This window comes from Erigeron canadensis, chromosome 8, assembly GCF_010389155.1.
Source record: "Erigeron canadensis isolate Cc75 chromosome 8, C_canadensis_v1, whole genome shotgun sequence".
In the NCBI taxonomy this organism is placed as follows: domain Eukaryota; kingdom Viridiplantae; phylum Streptophyta; class Magnoliopsida; order Asterales; family Asteraceae; genus Erigeron; species Erigeron canadensis.
This window is the reverse complement of record NC_057768.1, coordinates 37,276,229-37,293,359: the sequence shown is the minus strand read 5'-3', so window position 1 is coordinate 37,293,359 and position 17,131 is coordinate 37,276,229. Positions and strand designations below refer to the sequence as shown.

The 17,131-nt window shown below is 32.7% G+C and overlaps 2 protein-coding genes across 3 annotated transcripts; one reads left to right on the top strand and one right to left on the bottom strand.

The window, feature by feature from the left end:
• Nucleotides 1-6,499: 6,499 nt before the first annotated feature.
• On the bottom strand, nt 6,500-8,529 carry LOC122610758. The gene is made up of 2 exons (XM_043783718.1): nt 7,361-8,529; nt 6,500-6,509 (listed from the first exon to the last, which is right to left on the bottom strand). The coding sequence occupies exons 1-2, from the start codon at nt 8,527-8,529 to the stop codon at nt 6,500-6,502; spliced, it is 1,179 nt and encodes a 392-aa protein (XP_043639653.1).
• Nucleotides 8,530-11,468: 2,939 nt separating this feature from the next.
• On the top strand, nt 11,469-15,036 carry LOC122579293. Of its 2 annotated transcripts, none has more exons than XM_043751436.1 (8): nt 11,469-11,652; nt 11,841-12,128; nt 12,290-12,436; nt 13,197-13,307; nt 13,431-13,517; nt 13,653-13,711; nt 14,426-14,559; nt 14,659-15,036. In XM_043751436.1, the coding sequence occupies exons 2-7, from the start codon at nt 11,859-11,861 to the stop codon at nt 14,514-14,516; spliced, it is 765 nt and encodes a 254-aa protein (XP_043607371.1). In that variant the 5' UTR covers nt 11,469-11,652; nt 11,841-11,858; the 3' UTR covers nt 14,517-14,559; nt 14,659-15,036. The 2 variants fall into 2 exon arrangements, with proteins under 2 accessions (XP_043607371.1, XP_043607370.1); XM_043751435.1 differs by having other exon boundaries at nt 14,409-14,559.
• The last annotated feature ends 2,095 nt before the right edge of the window (nt 15,037-17,131 follow it).

The following is a 17,131-nucleotide window of genomic DNA, read 5'->3' as shown; positions in this document are numbered from 1 at the left end:
ACCCAATTGCATATGTGTGTGTGTGTGTAGAGAGAGGGGTGGATGATGAGAGAGGGATATACGCGGTGGGCGGGTGTTGGGATGGGAGCCATGGCTATGAAAAAGGGGTGGTGTGGGTCACCTTATGTCCCGCGCGCATGGATGCTACTATCCACCTTCTTTTCACTAGTTTCTATTTTATTCCAGTTATTTGAATCCACTCTCCCTCCTCCTCCATTTCACTTTTTTCCCCTTTTCTACAGCAATTGTTAACCGTTTGCATTTTTATATCTGAACAGTCGGCATTCGAGACGACATTTAATTAGACAGTACAAACCCATTAACTAACCCGGTGCCTTCGTCTTTTAATCTACACTTTTTTCCCCAATCACGTACATCTACACTCTAATTTTCAAAAACCATCGCTTCCTTTTTTCGATTTCAAGTTTCACGTATTTGTATATATCCTTAAACTCTCATTTTGATATTAAAAGTAACGATTAAATACTTTGGTGTAACAATTTATTGATATAAATAAAATAATTGAATTGATAAATAATGTTTGTAATTTAAAAATATTAGATAAGATATTTTGAAAAAATAAAAAACATATGTTATAAGAATAATTTATTTATGATAGGAATATAGCCTCTTTTTTTTCTTACTTTTCAATTTGAGATTAGAGATTTTATTAAGTAGTACTAGCTCGATTCATTAATATAATTATAATTATATTCAAATACATATATAGTGAATAGTGAGTACCCTAACTTAGGGGTGAGTATGAGTCGGTTTTTGTCTAAAACCGAAACCCCAACCGATCCATTCGTTTTTAGAAAACCAAAACCATTGGATTTCGTTTTTATTCGATTCGGTTTGTCGGTTTTCCGGTTCGGTTTGGATCGGTTTCGGTTTTTGTTTCTTTTTTTATAATTTTCTTTTTGTTACAATTTTTGTTTATTATGTTATAAATGTAACTTTCAATTGTTAAGAAAAAATATGATATAGAAACTAAAATATAGAATTGCTTTATATTATCTAATTATATTTTTAGGTGTTAAAATTTGTATAATTTTTATAAAACGAATTGATTTTATCGTAGTTTTCATCAGAAACATATAATTTACATAGATTTGTACACTAAAAAAAGTTTAAATACATTAACATATTTACAAATTATAAGTAATAAATATAAATGTAATATGATATAAAAATAAAATATATTTGGTTCGGTTCGGTTTTGGAACGGTTTTTAAGCATAAAAAACCAAAACCTGAACCGATTCGTTCGATTTTTAGAAAACAAAAACCAAACAAATGGGTTTCGTTTGGTTTTCCATTTTTTCGGTTCGGTTTGGTTTTGTATGTTTTTTTTTTGTTTTTGGTTTTCTGGTTCAGTTTTTACTCACCCTTACGGCCTATCTAAAGAGACAACCTAGCATTTGGGGTAATTAATTACCCGTTTCATTTCTTAAAACGTTTTCTTCAATCTACTGTATAACGAGTTCAAGCTAGCCTACTGCCATATAAAAGGTCAAAGATTACTATGCTTTTATTGTAGCAGCAATAGACTTCGCTTACACATGTAAATCAACTAACAAATTCATCATTGTCAACCAAGCAAAAGAAAGAACTTCATCATGATTTTATTCCCATTCTTTTTTATGATATACATCATATTATCCATATATCCAATAGGTACCGCTACTTCTTTGAAAACTTGTAGCACAAACCGTCAAGCAATAAGTAAATTTCAAATGATGAAGCGTGAGGAGGCCTAGTTTTCATGGAGGTGTAAAAGTAGATGTAGGCATGAAAGGCCATAATTATAAGTATAGAGAATGTGCATGGAAACATGGGCGGTACTACAATGAAGGGCAAAGGGGCAATTGTAATTCTTTTAAATTTAGATTTTGTCATGTATTTTTAATTTTGTATGGATGTTTAAAATTTTTTTATCGCTTTTTAACATTTTGTCCTTTTTAGATTTATTATTTAAGAACTTTTAAATTTTTTCCATTAGATATTTTTTTTCTGATATCGCGTCTCTGGTTATAGAAAGAAGAAGAAGGGCTCCAATTTTATACCTAACCCAAAAAGGTAAGAAAAATATGTTGGAAAAATAATGATTCGTATTAATTAATATAATATAAACATGATTAATAACACTAACCTGAAGATCCTGAAGAACCTGTTAGTTGATTCAGCATTCTTACCATTGAGATTGGTTCCCAAATTAAGGTGATTATAGGTTAGATGGGGAAGAAGAGAAAACACACACACACAAATTAGAGAGGGGGGGCCGAAAATAATTATGTGATTAGTCACTAATGACTTCATTATGTTATATTTATATACATAACATTTATATTTAACCCCCTTGGTGTTTTGTGTGATGTATATTATAAGTCTCTTTAATTCTAATCACCTAATGGGAAACCCTATATTATGTCATTAATGGTAAATACGTCCATCGTATATTTACCGACATAAGGATTTCAATTATTTGTCAATTATCATATCGGACTGATATATGATCGGTGAAGGTCACAACTACGTGAGTCCAACATTCTCCCACTTGACCAAGCGATCATTTATCTATGAGTATCACAGTTAATCCGGCCGGGATAATACTCATTTTGTTTTAAACCGAAATCATAGCCAATAAATACAGTCGTAGAGAAGAACATCAACTCAGGACCCCCACTAGTCAAACTATGACTCAAAATTCAAAACTAAATAAGCAATGATCAATTGACTAAGACAAATTTTGTTACAATAATGTCTATACACCAATAAGCATGCTGAATGTAAATAATAGACAAACGAAATCTGAATACAGAGAAAAATTTTATTAAATATAATAACCCAACAAGTACAATATGCTATCAAATTAAATCTAGTGCATACTTTTAGTGAAAATTCATAAAATCGTTCACTTGTATGTGTATACAATGTTCGAAAATAATGGTGAGTCCCAATTTAACACAAGTGTTGCACAGCGAGAAAAAATTGGCACTAACTTGATTTCGTAGTTAGCTCAAGTGGTTGAGCACCTGTCTTACAAGCAGGAGGTCTTGGGTTCAAGACTTGGGAAGTACATAGGAAGTCTTTCTATGAAGGCTTGGCTTGGGTATACCCAGGTTTAAGTCTGAGGAGGCAGGGTTTACTCCCATTGATCGTCGTGTCTTCGGGCGGATTAGTAGGGGTTTTTTCCCCATTGGGTATTTGAAATAGGCATTTCTACTTCGAGGGAGTTCTCTAACGCGGACCCGGTTAAGACAACGTATGTTAGACCTCCCGCTGTCGAATCGCGACACGAAGTTCTCTAACGAAATTCACCTTTCAAAAAAAAACTTGATTTCGGGCCTCATGATTGGATCATCTTTAGAAATAAAACCCAATATGATATTCCTCCATCTTTTTTACGGCTGGGTCATAATCCTCTCAAGCTAGTTAAAATCTCCTATATTGGTCATGTTGAATCAAAAGAAAAATACTTTGAACATGATAAAAGAGTTCATCTTTTAGTAAAATTAATAACGACTCCACTAATTAAAATTTTCACTATCACAAGTTGTCAATTCATTTATGCGTTGCATTTTATTTTTATTTGTTTTCTTTAGAAGGAAAGCAAAATATATTAATAACCAAATAGAGGAGGGAAAGTTAGAAGAGAGGGTTACATGGACTCTAAAAAGGGTAGACCGGAACCAATCAAATAAATATACAATCAAAGTGACCAACCTTCAATAGATAGATTGATATATAGTAAAGTTTCAGATTCAAAAAATTTTGTGTTTAAATCTTGGTATGAACAAAGCTCACCGAAATGAAAATATGGGTTTTGGGTTTTCCAAGCATAAGTTTTCACTGAAATTATAATTAGAGTATATAAAAAGGTATGTCCTTGAGCCCAAAAATATCTTTAAAAAAAAATATACAAAGCATGTATCCTTCGCAAAGGCCCAAGTTCTAGAACACGATAAAAACGCAACATTTACTTGTTAGCTATACCGCCTATACGATGACCACTTCACGAATTGCCATCGTTGGGAAATCCAACCCACCGGCCCATTTGTAGTTCAGTTTCTTAGTAAACGTATCTTCATATATGTCGGAATCTATTGCTTTCTTCTTGGGTTGTGAATCTAATTAATGTGGAACATGTCAAAAACCTTATTGGGTTGGGGAAAAAAAATTGCGCCAATCTTTTCATATGATGGTCCTTTCTTGACTTGGTTATGGTAAACTGGTAACATTCCCTCAATAATAAACACAAATGCATAAGACCTAAATGGCCAAATGATGTCTCTTTCTCCAAAAGTTAAATGGGTTATGCCGGAGGGAGTACCCCTCGGTTAGGACTCAGGTTCAACGAACCCGATCAGCTACACCGTCACCGCCAATCAGGTAAGGCTTGGTAGCTCAAATCGGGTAGCAAATCGATTAAGGAAACCAATTGTTGGGTAAAAAATGTGATCGTTGAAAAGCAGTTCCCCCCCCCCCCCCACTACGCCTTTTTTTTTAACCTTTCCCCGTTTTTATATATACATATATATAAAAAGTATGCATATGTATGTATAGTTTTGTTTGCTGGTGACATTTTGAGAAGGGGTAGTGATAAATCTACAACAAAATTTTACCATCTACAACAAATATACAAATTTTTACTGCATAGAGTACAACTGTATATTGTATGCATTGTTGTAGATGGATAAATATCGTTGTAGATTTATCAATTCCCTAGACAACAAATTTTAAACATTACCAAGTTTAGTCCTTGTAGTTTCAGAATTTTGTAAATATATATGTGTAATATTATAAACTTTTAGTTTAAACATTTTTAGTCCCCATAGTTATTATATATTGTTTTTTTTAAGTGTTATCAATTATGTATTGTTTTTTATAATTTTTTAAGTTAATCTATTTATGTAAAAAAAATATATGAAAAAAAAAATGAAATTGGGTAAGAATTGAGTATGTCATGTCTAAAAGTTAGATAATAATTGCGCAGTTGTTACTTGAATACCACTCCCTCCATCCTTAATCCCAAAAATGTTATAAAGACCACATGTCTCCCATGTGCAAACCATGGTATTGATGATGTTAATTTTAGTACTGTACTACCCATGTTTAGTTCGATTTCAAGATTTAATCAAGTTATCAAAAGTACGCTTAATGTACGCGCATTTGTACTTGGATAACTAACAGTCTAACACAGTAACACAACTGATGACAAATCACTAAAAGGATGCAATTTTATTGGAACAAAGAGAGTACACAAAGGTAGATGCAAATTAGTTAAAACTAAAAATTCTAAGCTTTCAAACTTCAAATAACATATAAACCACTATAAACTAAATATTTAAATTTAAATGCATTATGTTTTAATTATCTACGTTATCTTATAAAAATTTTAACCGTTTTCTTCTTCTTTTTTAAACAATAAAAAAAAGACATATATGTGACTCAGTTGTTTTTAATGAACCTAAACTTTTAAAAAAAATTTATAAGAAGTTGAAGTTGTTCTTACAAACTAATTTACATCTTACCCCATTATCTTTTAAAAATATATTTACTATCACTTTTATATCAGTTACATTTATATCAACCTACAACACTCGATGTCGTCACCACAATCAATAGTTGCAGCCACCACCACCAGTCACGATCCCCGTATTATACGGATATCATACTAGTTTGTTATTATAATTCAAAAAGACCAACCTTAGCAGCTAAACAAATAGTTATCGCCACATAGAATCAAAATAACTTGAGACTTTTTATGTTCAAGTTATTTTGATTCTAGCTACTTGACTAAATCTCTTTATATTCATCTTTCAAAAAAGAAACTATTTAATTCTAATTAGGAAAACTTTTTAAGAAAATCAAATAATGATAGGTAGGGATAATAAGTTTTTGTTATAAAAATAAAAATAATTTTTGTTTGTTTTAGATATGAAAATGTTATTAACTAGTAAAATTACCTGCACTTCGTTGCAGATTTGTCATGTTTTAATTTCGTGAACAACTTACCCAAACAAAAATTTTTTTGTTAAAAACAAATTATTTAACATTTTATCTGAATATATTTTATCAAATATAAATAGTCGAAAACAAAATTTTATTATTAATATGTTGGAATAATGTAATACTCCTTCTGTCCCACTAATTGTGTCCAGTTTTGAATATTCAAAGTCTATTTATTGTGAGTTTGACCTTTAATATTTTTTATTGCATTATATATAATATTTGGCGAAAGTTATACTACCGAATGAAAACACATCTAAACCTCTATCTAGTCATATAATCTTCATCAAATATTACACAATACAATTAAAAATATTGTTGGTTAAAGTTGATTAAAATGGACTTTGAAAAATAAAAAGAAGACACTATTAATGGGACGGAAGGAGTAACATTTTTACGTATATAAATTTTTGACAAAGTATAACTTTTTTGTATAATTTTTAAAGAAAATCTGTTACGAAACCCGTTATATAAATATATCATATTATTTATAATGACCTATAACATATCAAACACAGCAAATTAACAACATATAAAAGTATATGGTATTTAACACATGGTATTAACGTCATTTTTGTGGTATTACAGTAACCACAAAAATGGCGCTAATTACATAAGTACTCTGGACAACATTACCAAACGAATAATATTATAACAATTGTAGTAAAATAACAGTGTATAAAAACATCCATTATTATTTAATACATGATATTAAAATAATCACTTAGTGATTTACAGATATCTTCTACTATTTAGCACGAATCATAACATAATAAATACTCTGGACAACATTGTCAAACGAATAATATTATAACAATTATAGTAAAATAACATTGTATAAAAACATCTATTATTATTTAATACATGATATTAAAATAATCACTTAGTGATTTACAAATATCTTCTACTATTTAGCACGAATCATAACATATGAATAATAGCAAAATAACAACGTATAAAAGTATCCGTGATTAAAGCATTCACAGTCATAGGCACTCATCCTTCAAGGACTAGTCCATGTCAGCACCACATCAGCCCATGGACTAACCAAGGACTAATCCCCCAAAACACCCACAACCCAAGGACTAGTCTAGGACACATCATTTATTTATTTTTAAACAACTAAAAATACAATATATATATATATATATAAACTTAGAAAAATCATTCAATTAATTAAAAAAACATACTTCATTCATAAAATTTAAACAAAATATATAAAAAAACTTAGGAAAAAAAAATTACAACACACATTAAACTAGAAAATTAAAACGAAATTGTTCGGTACATAATAAAAATTAAAACCACATATTAAACCAACTAAAAAACCATCTAAACACCGCGAGGACCTCGGACCAACGGTGAATACTCCGCCATGAGCTTCTTTTTCGCGTCCTTGATGAACATTTTCTCCTCTTCGTCCAACTCGGTCTCCCATGAAAGAAAGTGCCGAATACATTGTCCTTTTTGTTTCTTCCTCGCGTATCCAAGCTAGTGACTTCTTCTGGGACTCCATAATCTCCTGTTGGGTGCTACAATGCTTCTCTAGTCGTGTTGCGATGTCTGATGCTGATGAGCGAGCTGAACCTGCATCGGAAGAGGCAGAAGTGCGGGGAGTCTTTGATTTAGATGGATGCGCATACGGGTCGGGCCCGAAGAGTTCGTTTTCGGTTCCAAGGTCGACGGGTTCATAGGCAGGAACATCATCTTCACTTTCAAGATCCACAACTCCCGGTCTTTGGTTTTTCATGTTACGACCCAAAACATCCACGGCGGAAGACGTGAGAATCAACGACTTATCCTTCAAAAGTAACCAACAATCATACATGTTAAACGGGGCTCCAACTTCGTCTTTGTAGGCTTGTCGCGCCTCTTCCATCACTTGGGTGTCGTTTTCTCCACTAATTCGGTTATCATCGTACTTGGCATAAATGGCATTGAACTTGGCAACTTGGGCTCGAATCTTCCTCCATTTCGACGTCATTTGATTATTTCTTCTTTGAAATTCCACTTGTGCATTGTAGTTCTCCATCACTGTGTCCCAAAAAATATCACCCTTTCTATCGGTCCCAAAGTCTGGATCTTCAGACGCATCGAGCCAACACTCGGTCAAAATCTTCATCTCCAACTCGGTCCAAGCTTTCTTCGTCTCGGGTGGGTCGACTGCATCTCCCTTTTTGCGACTCGCCATGCGTTTAACTTTCCTTTTTGGGATGGATGACTCTGGTATATCGACTGGTGGTGGCTGTGGTGCGACTGGTGGTGGCTGTGGTGGTGGTTGGACCGCGACTTGTGGTGGAGGTTGGGTTGAGGGTTGTTGTTGTTGGGATAACCATTGTTGATAGTGTAGCCATTGTTGGTATTGATAATCGTTTGGTGATGGTATGTAGGGTGGATACTGTGGTGTGGATGGTGAGTTGTGAGATACTTGAGATGGAGCGGAGGAGTTAATGGGCGAGAAGTTAAATGCCGCATTATAGAAGTCGTCACCCCGTTGGTTGCTAAAGTTTCTAGACATTTTGTATGGTAGAAATGGGTGTTGTTTTGTATATGTATAGAAATGGCCGGCTATATGGAGCATATGTATATATATAGTGATAGTTGGAGAATAAGGCTTGTGCATATTCATGTTTCCTAGTGCATGCATGGTTAAATATGACCGTTGGCAATGACGTTCGTTTTTTTGGAAATGGAGCGTCCAATTAAAAAAAAAAGCCAAAACCGTTCGTTTATGGGGGGACGAAGTGCCGAGAACGAGCACCGGGACGAGACACACCTAACTGTGTGCACTCGTCCTCGGTGCAAGAACGAACCATGGACGAATGGGAACGGGTCGACTATGAGTGCTCTTATTAACATGTATGGAAACGATCATAATGGTTAGGCGAACAAAATCCTAAACGAATAATATCATTGTGGTTTTTTCTTGCATCTTAACAAAATAACAGGTACTATTATAATAAAATGGCCCACCCAAAATTAGTTTAGTTGGACTTACATTGTTGACCCAATTCAATTCGGTCATCAACATTCAAAGCCTTATCTCACAAGCCCCATTTAAATAACCACAAAGTTAGATAATAATTACAAAACCACCACTGTGAATAGTGTTTGAAACGACAATATATTGGCATAAATGGCGAACAACTTTTCATGGTAATTGAGCTGGAGGGTAATATGTTGATTCATGTATTTTATTTTCACTTTTATGATCTTGTATATTTTAGTTATATGTTAGTAGATCACTAGTAAGTTTACCCGCACGTTATCGCGGACAACGTGTTATCTACACCACAAACCTCAAAATTCACTATAATACCAAGTTCTTGGCAAGAAGACTCATAAAACACCACATTATGTGTGAAAGAAAAAAAGAGAAATCACATGCTAATGGCTTAAATTTAATCAGCATTTAAGAGGCCATATACAACCAATCCATCCATTTACAATTATCAGACAATCAACATAGGTAGTCATAAGAATGATTCTTAGCAAAAAACATCATTTCCTTGTGATCAAGGAGGGAAAGCCAAAGCGACATTCAAATGATTTGAAATCTTTTAACAAACAAATTTTGACAATCATGCTCTGTAAACGTGGCGCTCTTGATAGGCCATTGTTCTACAAAAGCTAACAAACCTTGTGTTTGATGAAGTACATTGTCAGCCAAAAGACGCTACTAACTCACCTGAGTATAAAAATTACGTAATCGATATAAGAGCACATGAGGTTTTGATGTACATTTCATTATCCTCTAAGCCAACACGTACAAAAAAATATATAAAAAAAATAGAAGATGCATTTCATTGAGCACCTTGTGTGCAATTCGAATTAATCGATCATGGTAAAAGAGTATATTACAATGTAAGCAAACAAATTAAATTTACCTAAAACGTATATAAGTACATGGTAAAAGATTAATCATTCATACAAAAACACAATCTTGAATATTGTTACAAAACCGTAGGTTAAATTCCCATCATAAAATTTACTCAAAAAAAGATAAAATTAAATTTGGTAATGATAATCAATAACGATGATCAGAATGGATGTAGAAGAGAAAATTGATGTACCTTTAAATTGATATAACTTCAAATGTGTATCATTATAGATTGACAAAGATGTAACGTTTTATATTTGGGGAACAAAAGGTTTTTGATTGAAGGATCTACAATGATATTCTGATGTGTTTAAGACTATTTTGAACTTATATTCTAATGTGTTTTAGACTATTTTGAATTTATCTGAAAAATTCAGTGCATATGAAAGGTGTATTATGTGCATTAGCAAGTAAAGATACTGGTTGTACATTATGCATATAAGGTAGTAAAAAATAGATTAGTTTTCAGTATATACGTAAATAATATTGAAAATTTTGTAAAATATAGACGTTAGGCTATAATCAAGAAGGAAGTGATAAATTTACAACAAGTTTTTGACATCTACAATAATACACGCTTTATACAGTTGTATACTGTGCAATATAATATATATATTTATTAGAAATGACAAAAATTTGATGTAGATTTATCATCGCCTATAATCATTATACAATAAATAAACATTATAAAAAAAATGATATGTAGGGACAGATATATGATTCTCAAATGTATAATATGAGTCAGTCATATTTTAAGAATTTTTCTTTTATTTCAATTGATTTTGACGACTAAAAATCAAACCTTGATACATCTAACAATAAATCAAATTTCATTTATAGAGATGTATAAATATCTATTTAGTCAAGAAATTTCGTTAATCTTTTCGGTCTCTTCAATTAATATATAGTTTTTCGGTCTTTTATTGCGACAAAATTCATAATGAAATGTAGATAAAAACAACAAAACATTTATAAAGGTATATTTAAAATTTTCAAAAACTTTGTAAATAATAAGTTATGAAGGTAACTTCAAACAACTAAATAATATATATTAAAAGTATTATTAAATATGAAGTCTGAATCTTGGGAAAGAGGACGATACTTTTTTGGCAAAATGGTAATAGTCGACCCTTTTGAAAGTTGATTTTGTACATTTATAGAAGTAGAGCATTTAATTGTAGATTATTTTTCATACATAATACATTTTCCTAATAAGAATACTAGTAGTGTTATTTTCCCGTATATAAAACGATGACAAGAGTATGATGTATGGAGAATATGTACAACTAGTCAAGGCACAGGGTAACACCACCAGACAAAAGTCAACCCGATCAAAGCATTTGTAGCGACGTCGCCGTTAATACTCTGACACTGACAGGGGGCCCGCTACTTTCTCTGCCAGATTTACCATTACGGACATGGAAACCCGCAGTATTAACGGTGACGTCGGTGCTAATACTACCTGGTCGGGTTTGACTTTTTTTTAGCCTGGTGGGCTTACGCTCCTCGCTAACGAACTACAAGGAATGTATAGTCATAAATCAATACTCTAACAGTAGATATCTCGGTAAGTGTTTTCCGTTTTATCATTAAAGAAAGAGTAGTCCCTTTTTAATCGTTCAAACACCTACCACCCCTCTTTATTTTCAAAATTCTGTTTTTACAATCATTTTACATAAAATTCCATTCCATTGAGCTGAGGAACCTCCAGGAAATGCAAATCTATCACAAACACTAAAACGAATCATTCATTTTCTCAAGGTTTTTTTTTTTTCTCCCTTTCTCTCTATATATCTATATAATATAGATAGATATAGATATTGTATCTTAGGGTTTATATTATAATTTTTCTGTATCTATAACCACTTAGGGTTTTACGTTTTAATGTAATTTGTGTGTGCCTTATATGAATTTGATATGTGAAAGATGATATTTGTATTGAAAATTAGGAGTGTTGAATCCGGGTCATGTCATCCGGGCCAGATTTATTCCAGTACTATATTCGGGGTGTATGCGAGCTGTTGTCGCCCGTAGACAATTTTTCGCCGTCTTCTCGGTTAGTCGGAGCTGGAAGTGGCAGTTTTAGGGATAGGGATGGTAACGAGAAAAACCGTCCGGCTGGTTTTGATGGGTTGTTTTGTAATGCTGTCGGAAATGAGCTTCAGGGTCATGTGAAAACGAGACTGATGGCTATGCTGCACCAATGTGTCGTTTCGTTGAACCGAGAAGTTGATGAGGTATGCGGTACGGTTTTTTAATGTTTCGGGTTGGACATACATTCACTTAGTTTAGCTTACTCTTTTATGGTCTGCAAAATATGTGTCATAGTTTGATGTTTCGGTATTAGTTACTTTCGGTATGGAACTGTCATACGATTATGAGCTTAATGTTAAAACAGGTGGTGGATCCTGTCTTGGCGATGCATCAGTTAAGAGGCCTTTTGGCACCCGCAATGATTCATGACAATAATCAGGATGTGAAAGGTGAAATTGAGACTGAAAGTCGTGCACGGAAGAGACTTAAGGTTTCTAATCTCAAAGGGGAGGTATGTTGTTTGTACTTTGTACCGCTGCACTATTACGAGTATTTTGTTTTACGGCTGTGGCTACTCTATAAACGTTGCTAATGGATGATATTAAAAACATGTTTAGTTATGCAATGCTACTGATATGAACCGTAGGTTTAGGCACTTGAAGAGTTATATGATTTTCATTTTTAGCTTTTGTTATTGTTACATTCCCATATCTTAAGCATCAGGCCTTTTTAGTTACTTGAATGCCAGTTATAGAAAGTTGGATACTTAGTTCATATCTGGCCCACAAAAGCTTGCTGTTATCAAACTTGTTTCTCTGGAAGCTAGTCACTGGCATGGCAATTTGGAATGTAAATATGCCCAAAAAAGCAGCCCTGATGAAATCTATACTACATTTTAAGCAAATGGAGGTTGTCTTAGTTCTGATTTTTTTTTAAGTATTTCCTTATTTATCATATCATTTAATATCATTTAATGTTTATCATAAATATTCTAGCAATAACTAGCAATAATAATAGCAAACACATTATTAGTATATTACATTCCTGTGTGTTACGCAATTTAAAACCGGCGGTCGGCTAAGCCGGCTAGCCGGTCACTATCACCTTTTGATACGTGTACTGAATGAATTTTACGAGTTTTATGGACACTACAAATTAACTTTTTTGAAATATTATCCACCACTATGCATTGCACGGGTATATTTCCAGTTTCATCAAAATAACTGAAGCCTATGTTATATATGATTTCTCACGAAGTCTTGCATCTGTAGTCTGAGTATGGTGATTGCTTGATACAAACAAAGAAGATCCCCTATTATTACAAGGATGAGAATGGGCCATGTTTCAGACCAAGTTCAAGAAATGATAAAGAAAATGGAGAGGTATACATTATAACAAAACTTGTATATGTCTGCCAATCATTTAATAAATAGTGCAGTGCTGTTATGAACAGTTATCATTAAATTATAAAGGAATCAATGTGTCATTATTGACTTTCCTTTTAGGTCAATGATGATTTGCAAATCCTTTTGGTCAACAAAGGCAGCGCTAAAAAAAAGATGGAGAAACATTCTGCTGAGTATTCTGCGACGGTACAATTTCTGAAAACTCGATAATTCATTTTTCATTTTTCAAGATGTACGAGTTTTGCTGGTATTATATTTTGTTGACATCGTCATGAAAAATTGCTTCAATGCTTAGTTTGAGAGGAAATGTTATTTTTTCAGCTTGGGCGAATGGAGGAGAAACTTGAAGAGCTTCTTGATATGGTCATTACTACTTGCAGGTATATCTTTTCTACCAGTAGATTAATTGTAACTTAGATGGTCATTGCTTTCCATGTTAGCTATGAATTTCATTGAATTAGCAGCATGTACTGTTCAATAGAATTTAGGAAACTAAATGGTTATCATTTGTAAATGTTACTGGATGTTACTCTGGTTATAAGCTGGTGTCAAAGATAAACATTCAATATTACATCATCATCCCCCCCACCCACCCTTCCCCACCCAAAAAAATAAAAAGTTATAGTACTTACAAAAGACATTTTGTAATACAAATGAATGGTATTCTATTTATAAACTGGTGCCAAATGCTGAACACATCCATCTACAGTTTTTTGATCAGAAGTTATCTGGTGACGACATTTCTAACTTTCTGTTTTTGAAGATGGATGACTTGGTAATGCCAGGAAAACTAGACTAACTTAATTCATGTATTTATAATCCGTAGGTGTATAATATTTGTCGGTTTGGGGTGTGTTACTTATTTCGGAGACAAACTAGTGTTTTTTTAGGCGTTGTATAAATATTTGGTGGTTATAAATAGACCAAGTTAATGCATACATTTATAATCAGGTGTATAATATTTTTCGGTTTGAGGTGTGTTTTTCCAGAGACAAACTGGTGTTTTTTGAGGCGTTGTATAAGTTTTTGGTGGTTATGAAAATTTTCTAAATCTGATGATACTGGGTCTTTAATTAGGCCAATGACTCTTGCAGAAAAACATCAATTACGGAGATTAATTCTAGACCTGCCTCCACAAAACCTGGATCGTGTTGCAGAAATTATACAACGGAGAAAGCCTCTTGAACCGCATTCTAGGAGTGATATTCCTGTCGACCTGCAAAATCAGGTAATAGAAATATGTAGTAAGTTTTATTCGATAATGAAAAAAAAAGACATCATTTAACAGTATGCTACTAAAGGCGTGCACTTACTTATTACCTTGCAGGATGATTTAACACTGTGGAGACTATATTTTTACGTTAAAGCAGTAGAAAATGCTCAAAAGCTCTTGTAGGAAGGATATTTTGGCATGGCCAAACGTATTCCTTAAAACCCAATTGTTGAAAAAGTTTTACAGTAATGTTTCGAGGATATCAGGGTCAGGCCTGTATATATGTTTCGGGAAAGCTGCATATAACAAGATAAGATGATCCATTAACACTAGGATTTAACCGAGGATTTAGTTTTCACTGGAGATAGATGGTGCATATTGCATAAAAATGAGTAGAACAAGTTTGTACTTTGTTTCCCTGTTTTAAACTCTGTTGTTGAGTTCTGTGAATATGAATGAGTGTAGATGGTCTATGAGATTTTCAGAATTCTATATTCTGGGCGTTACTATCATGATATCGGCTCACCTGGGCCATGGCTCTAAAGCCGGTCTTGATTGGTTCAATTATAAAACAAAAAAATTAATGTGCACCTCCAACTTTTGGATATGTTTTTTTTCGAAGGCATAAACATAACTGAACATCTCCAACTGAACATAACTGAACATCTCCAACTTTTAGTGTGCACCTCAAAAAAAAGCTACTTGTGGTTAAAGAATAGATTGTGTTGTATTAGTTGAAATGATTGGGTATCCTTCAATATAAAATTGTAATTAGTTACTTGTATATGTTGGTCACTCTATAATTTTGTGAGTTGGCGATGTCATGAATAAAATTTACTTTTCAAAAAAAAAAATGTGCACCTCAAAATCTAATAATGGCTTACATTTTAAAGGGGTTATTCTCTCAGTTTTAGTTTTAGTGTGTATAACGTATCTAAGACCTTTTTACCAAATTTACGTTTGGTTGAATTCGAACCTTAACGACAAAATCTAACAAATAAATTTGCATTTTTGTATTATTCAAATCTTAACGATAAAATATAACAGTAAATACATTGACAAACGCTTTGTTTTTTGTATTGTCGAGATCAGAGGACTTGTGAACCGTGAAATTAATCGTTTGCCTTTGTGATCATATATAACTTCAAACTAAACCAAGATTGTTGTGTTGAATCATGAATGTTGATAATTTGCGAGTTATGAGCACCTTTGCTCGCGTATTTTGTCGAATGTTTATTTTGTTTTTTACAAAAAGAATTACTGTATTTCTTTATTAGAAAAATAATAAAAAGAATAGGGGTAAAAGTGAAAGTTGTTGGGATGGGTAAATGTAACTAAATATATACCTATATATTTAGGCCTATCAGCCTATGTCGTATACTCATATTTAATGTGAAGTAACCAAGTTTGTTATAAGTTAACACCTTATTTCATTTTCATAACAAATGAGGAGCATTTCTACTATATATATTGATATGTGATCATTGATCAACATATATATTATCTACACGCATTAAAAGGTGTGGTCCAATATCTAATATAACCATCTTCTAGCTAGCTAGTCACTTCAATCATATATATCTCATAATAATAAATCAAGATGCCAATTCTATTGTCTTTCAAACAATAATTAATAATATTAATACCAAACTTCACAATTAGCCATTGAGACTTGACTTGTTACATGTAAGGAAATTAAACCACAATAACTAATACGAGTATGTAACATCATTCATATTTATGATATCATAACATAAGGTACACGAGCATATAAGGTGATTTAAATCCCATATATATGATCAATTTCCATCTGATCATTTACAACAATTGATTATACAGATCGATTTTGTTAGTTTAGCTTCAGACTTGAAGAATGAAAACCAAATAATTATTTCTAATCCAATCATTTCTTGAACTCTTAGAGAATAACAGATATATGTGTAATTAAGCAGGTAATTATTTAATTACCACATATTTATAACTATGAAACCTTAGGTGAAGAACATGGTACATGATGATGATGATCATCTTCAATCTTCTTAATAGAATTACCATGAAATTTATATGGAGATGATGATGATGGTTTTATGGAAGAAGGATTAACTTGCATGAACAAGTAATTACCAGCAAACAAATCACCAAAATGTGCTTGACTGTCTTTTAGCCTCTTCAAGACTTTTGTCATTGAAAGCATAACAACTCGAGCTCTTCGCTTCATGAACTTCCTTAAGCTAGGAATTTTCATCTTCAACCTTCTTTTCATGCGAATTCTTTGAAATCTAGAAGTTTTTCGGATTCTTGATTTCATATGATCAATGGCTCTCTTCATTTCTGCCTCGTAGTCATGTTCGTCGTCTTCATGAGTTTCGTTTTGTAGTCTTTGGTAAGAAAAACCGTACATTGTGATTTTGCCGGAATGTTGAAAGTTCGAATGGTGGTTTTGTGTGTTTAATTGATTGAAAGGTGTGGTGTTAAATATTATGTTTATATATATCGAATGGAAGGTACATAGTGTTGGTTGCATTAAATGTTAAAATGAGGTGGTTGATGGTGATATGATATATAAAAAAAAAGGTCACAAATTGTA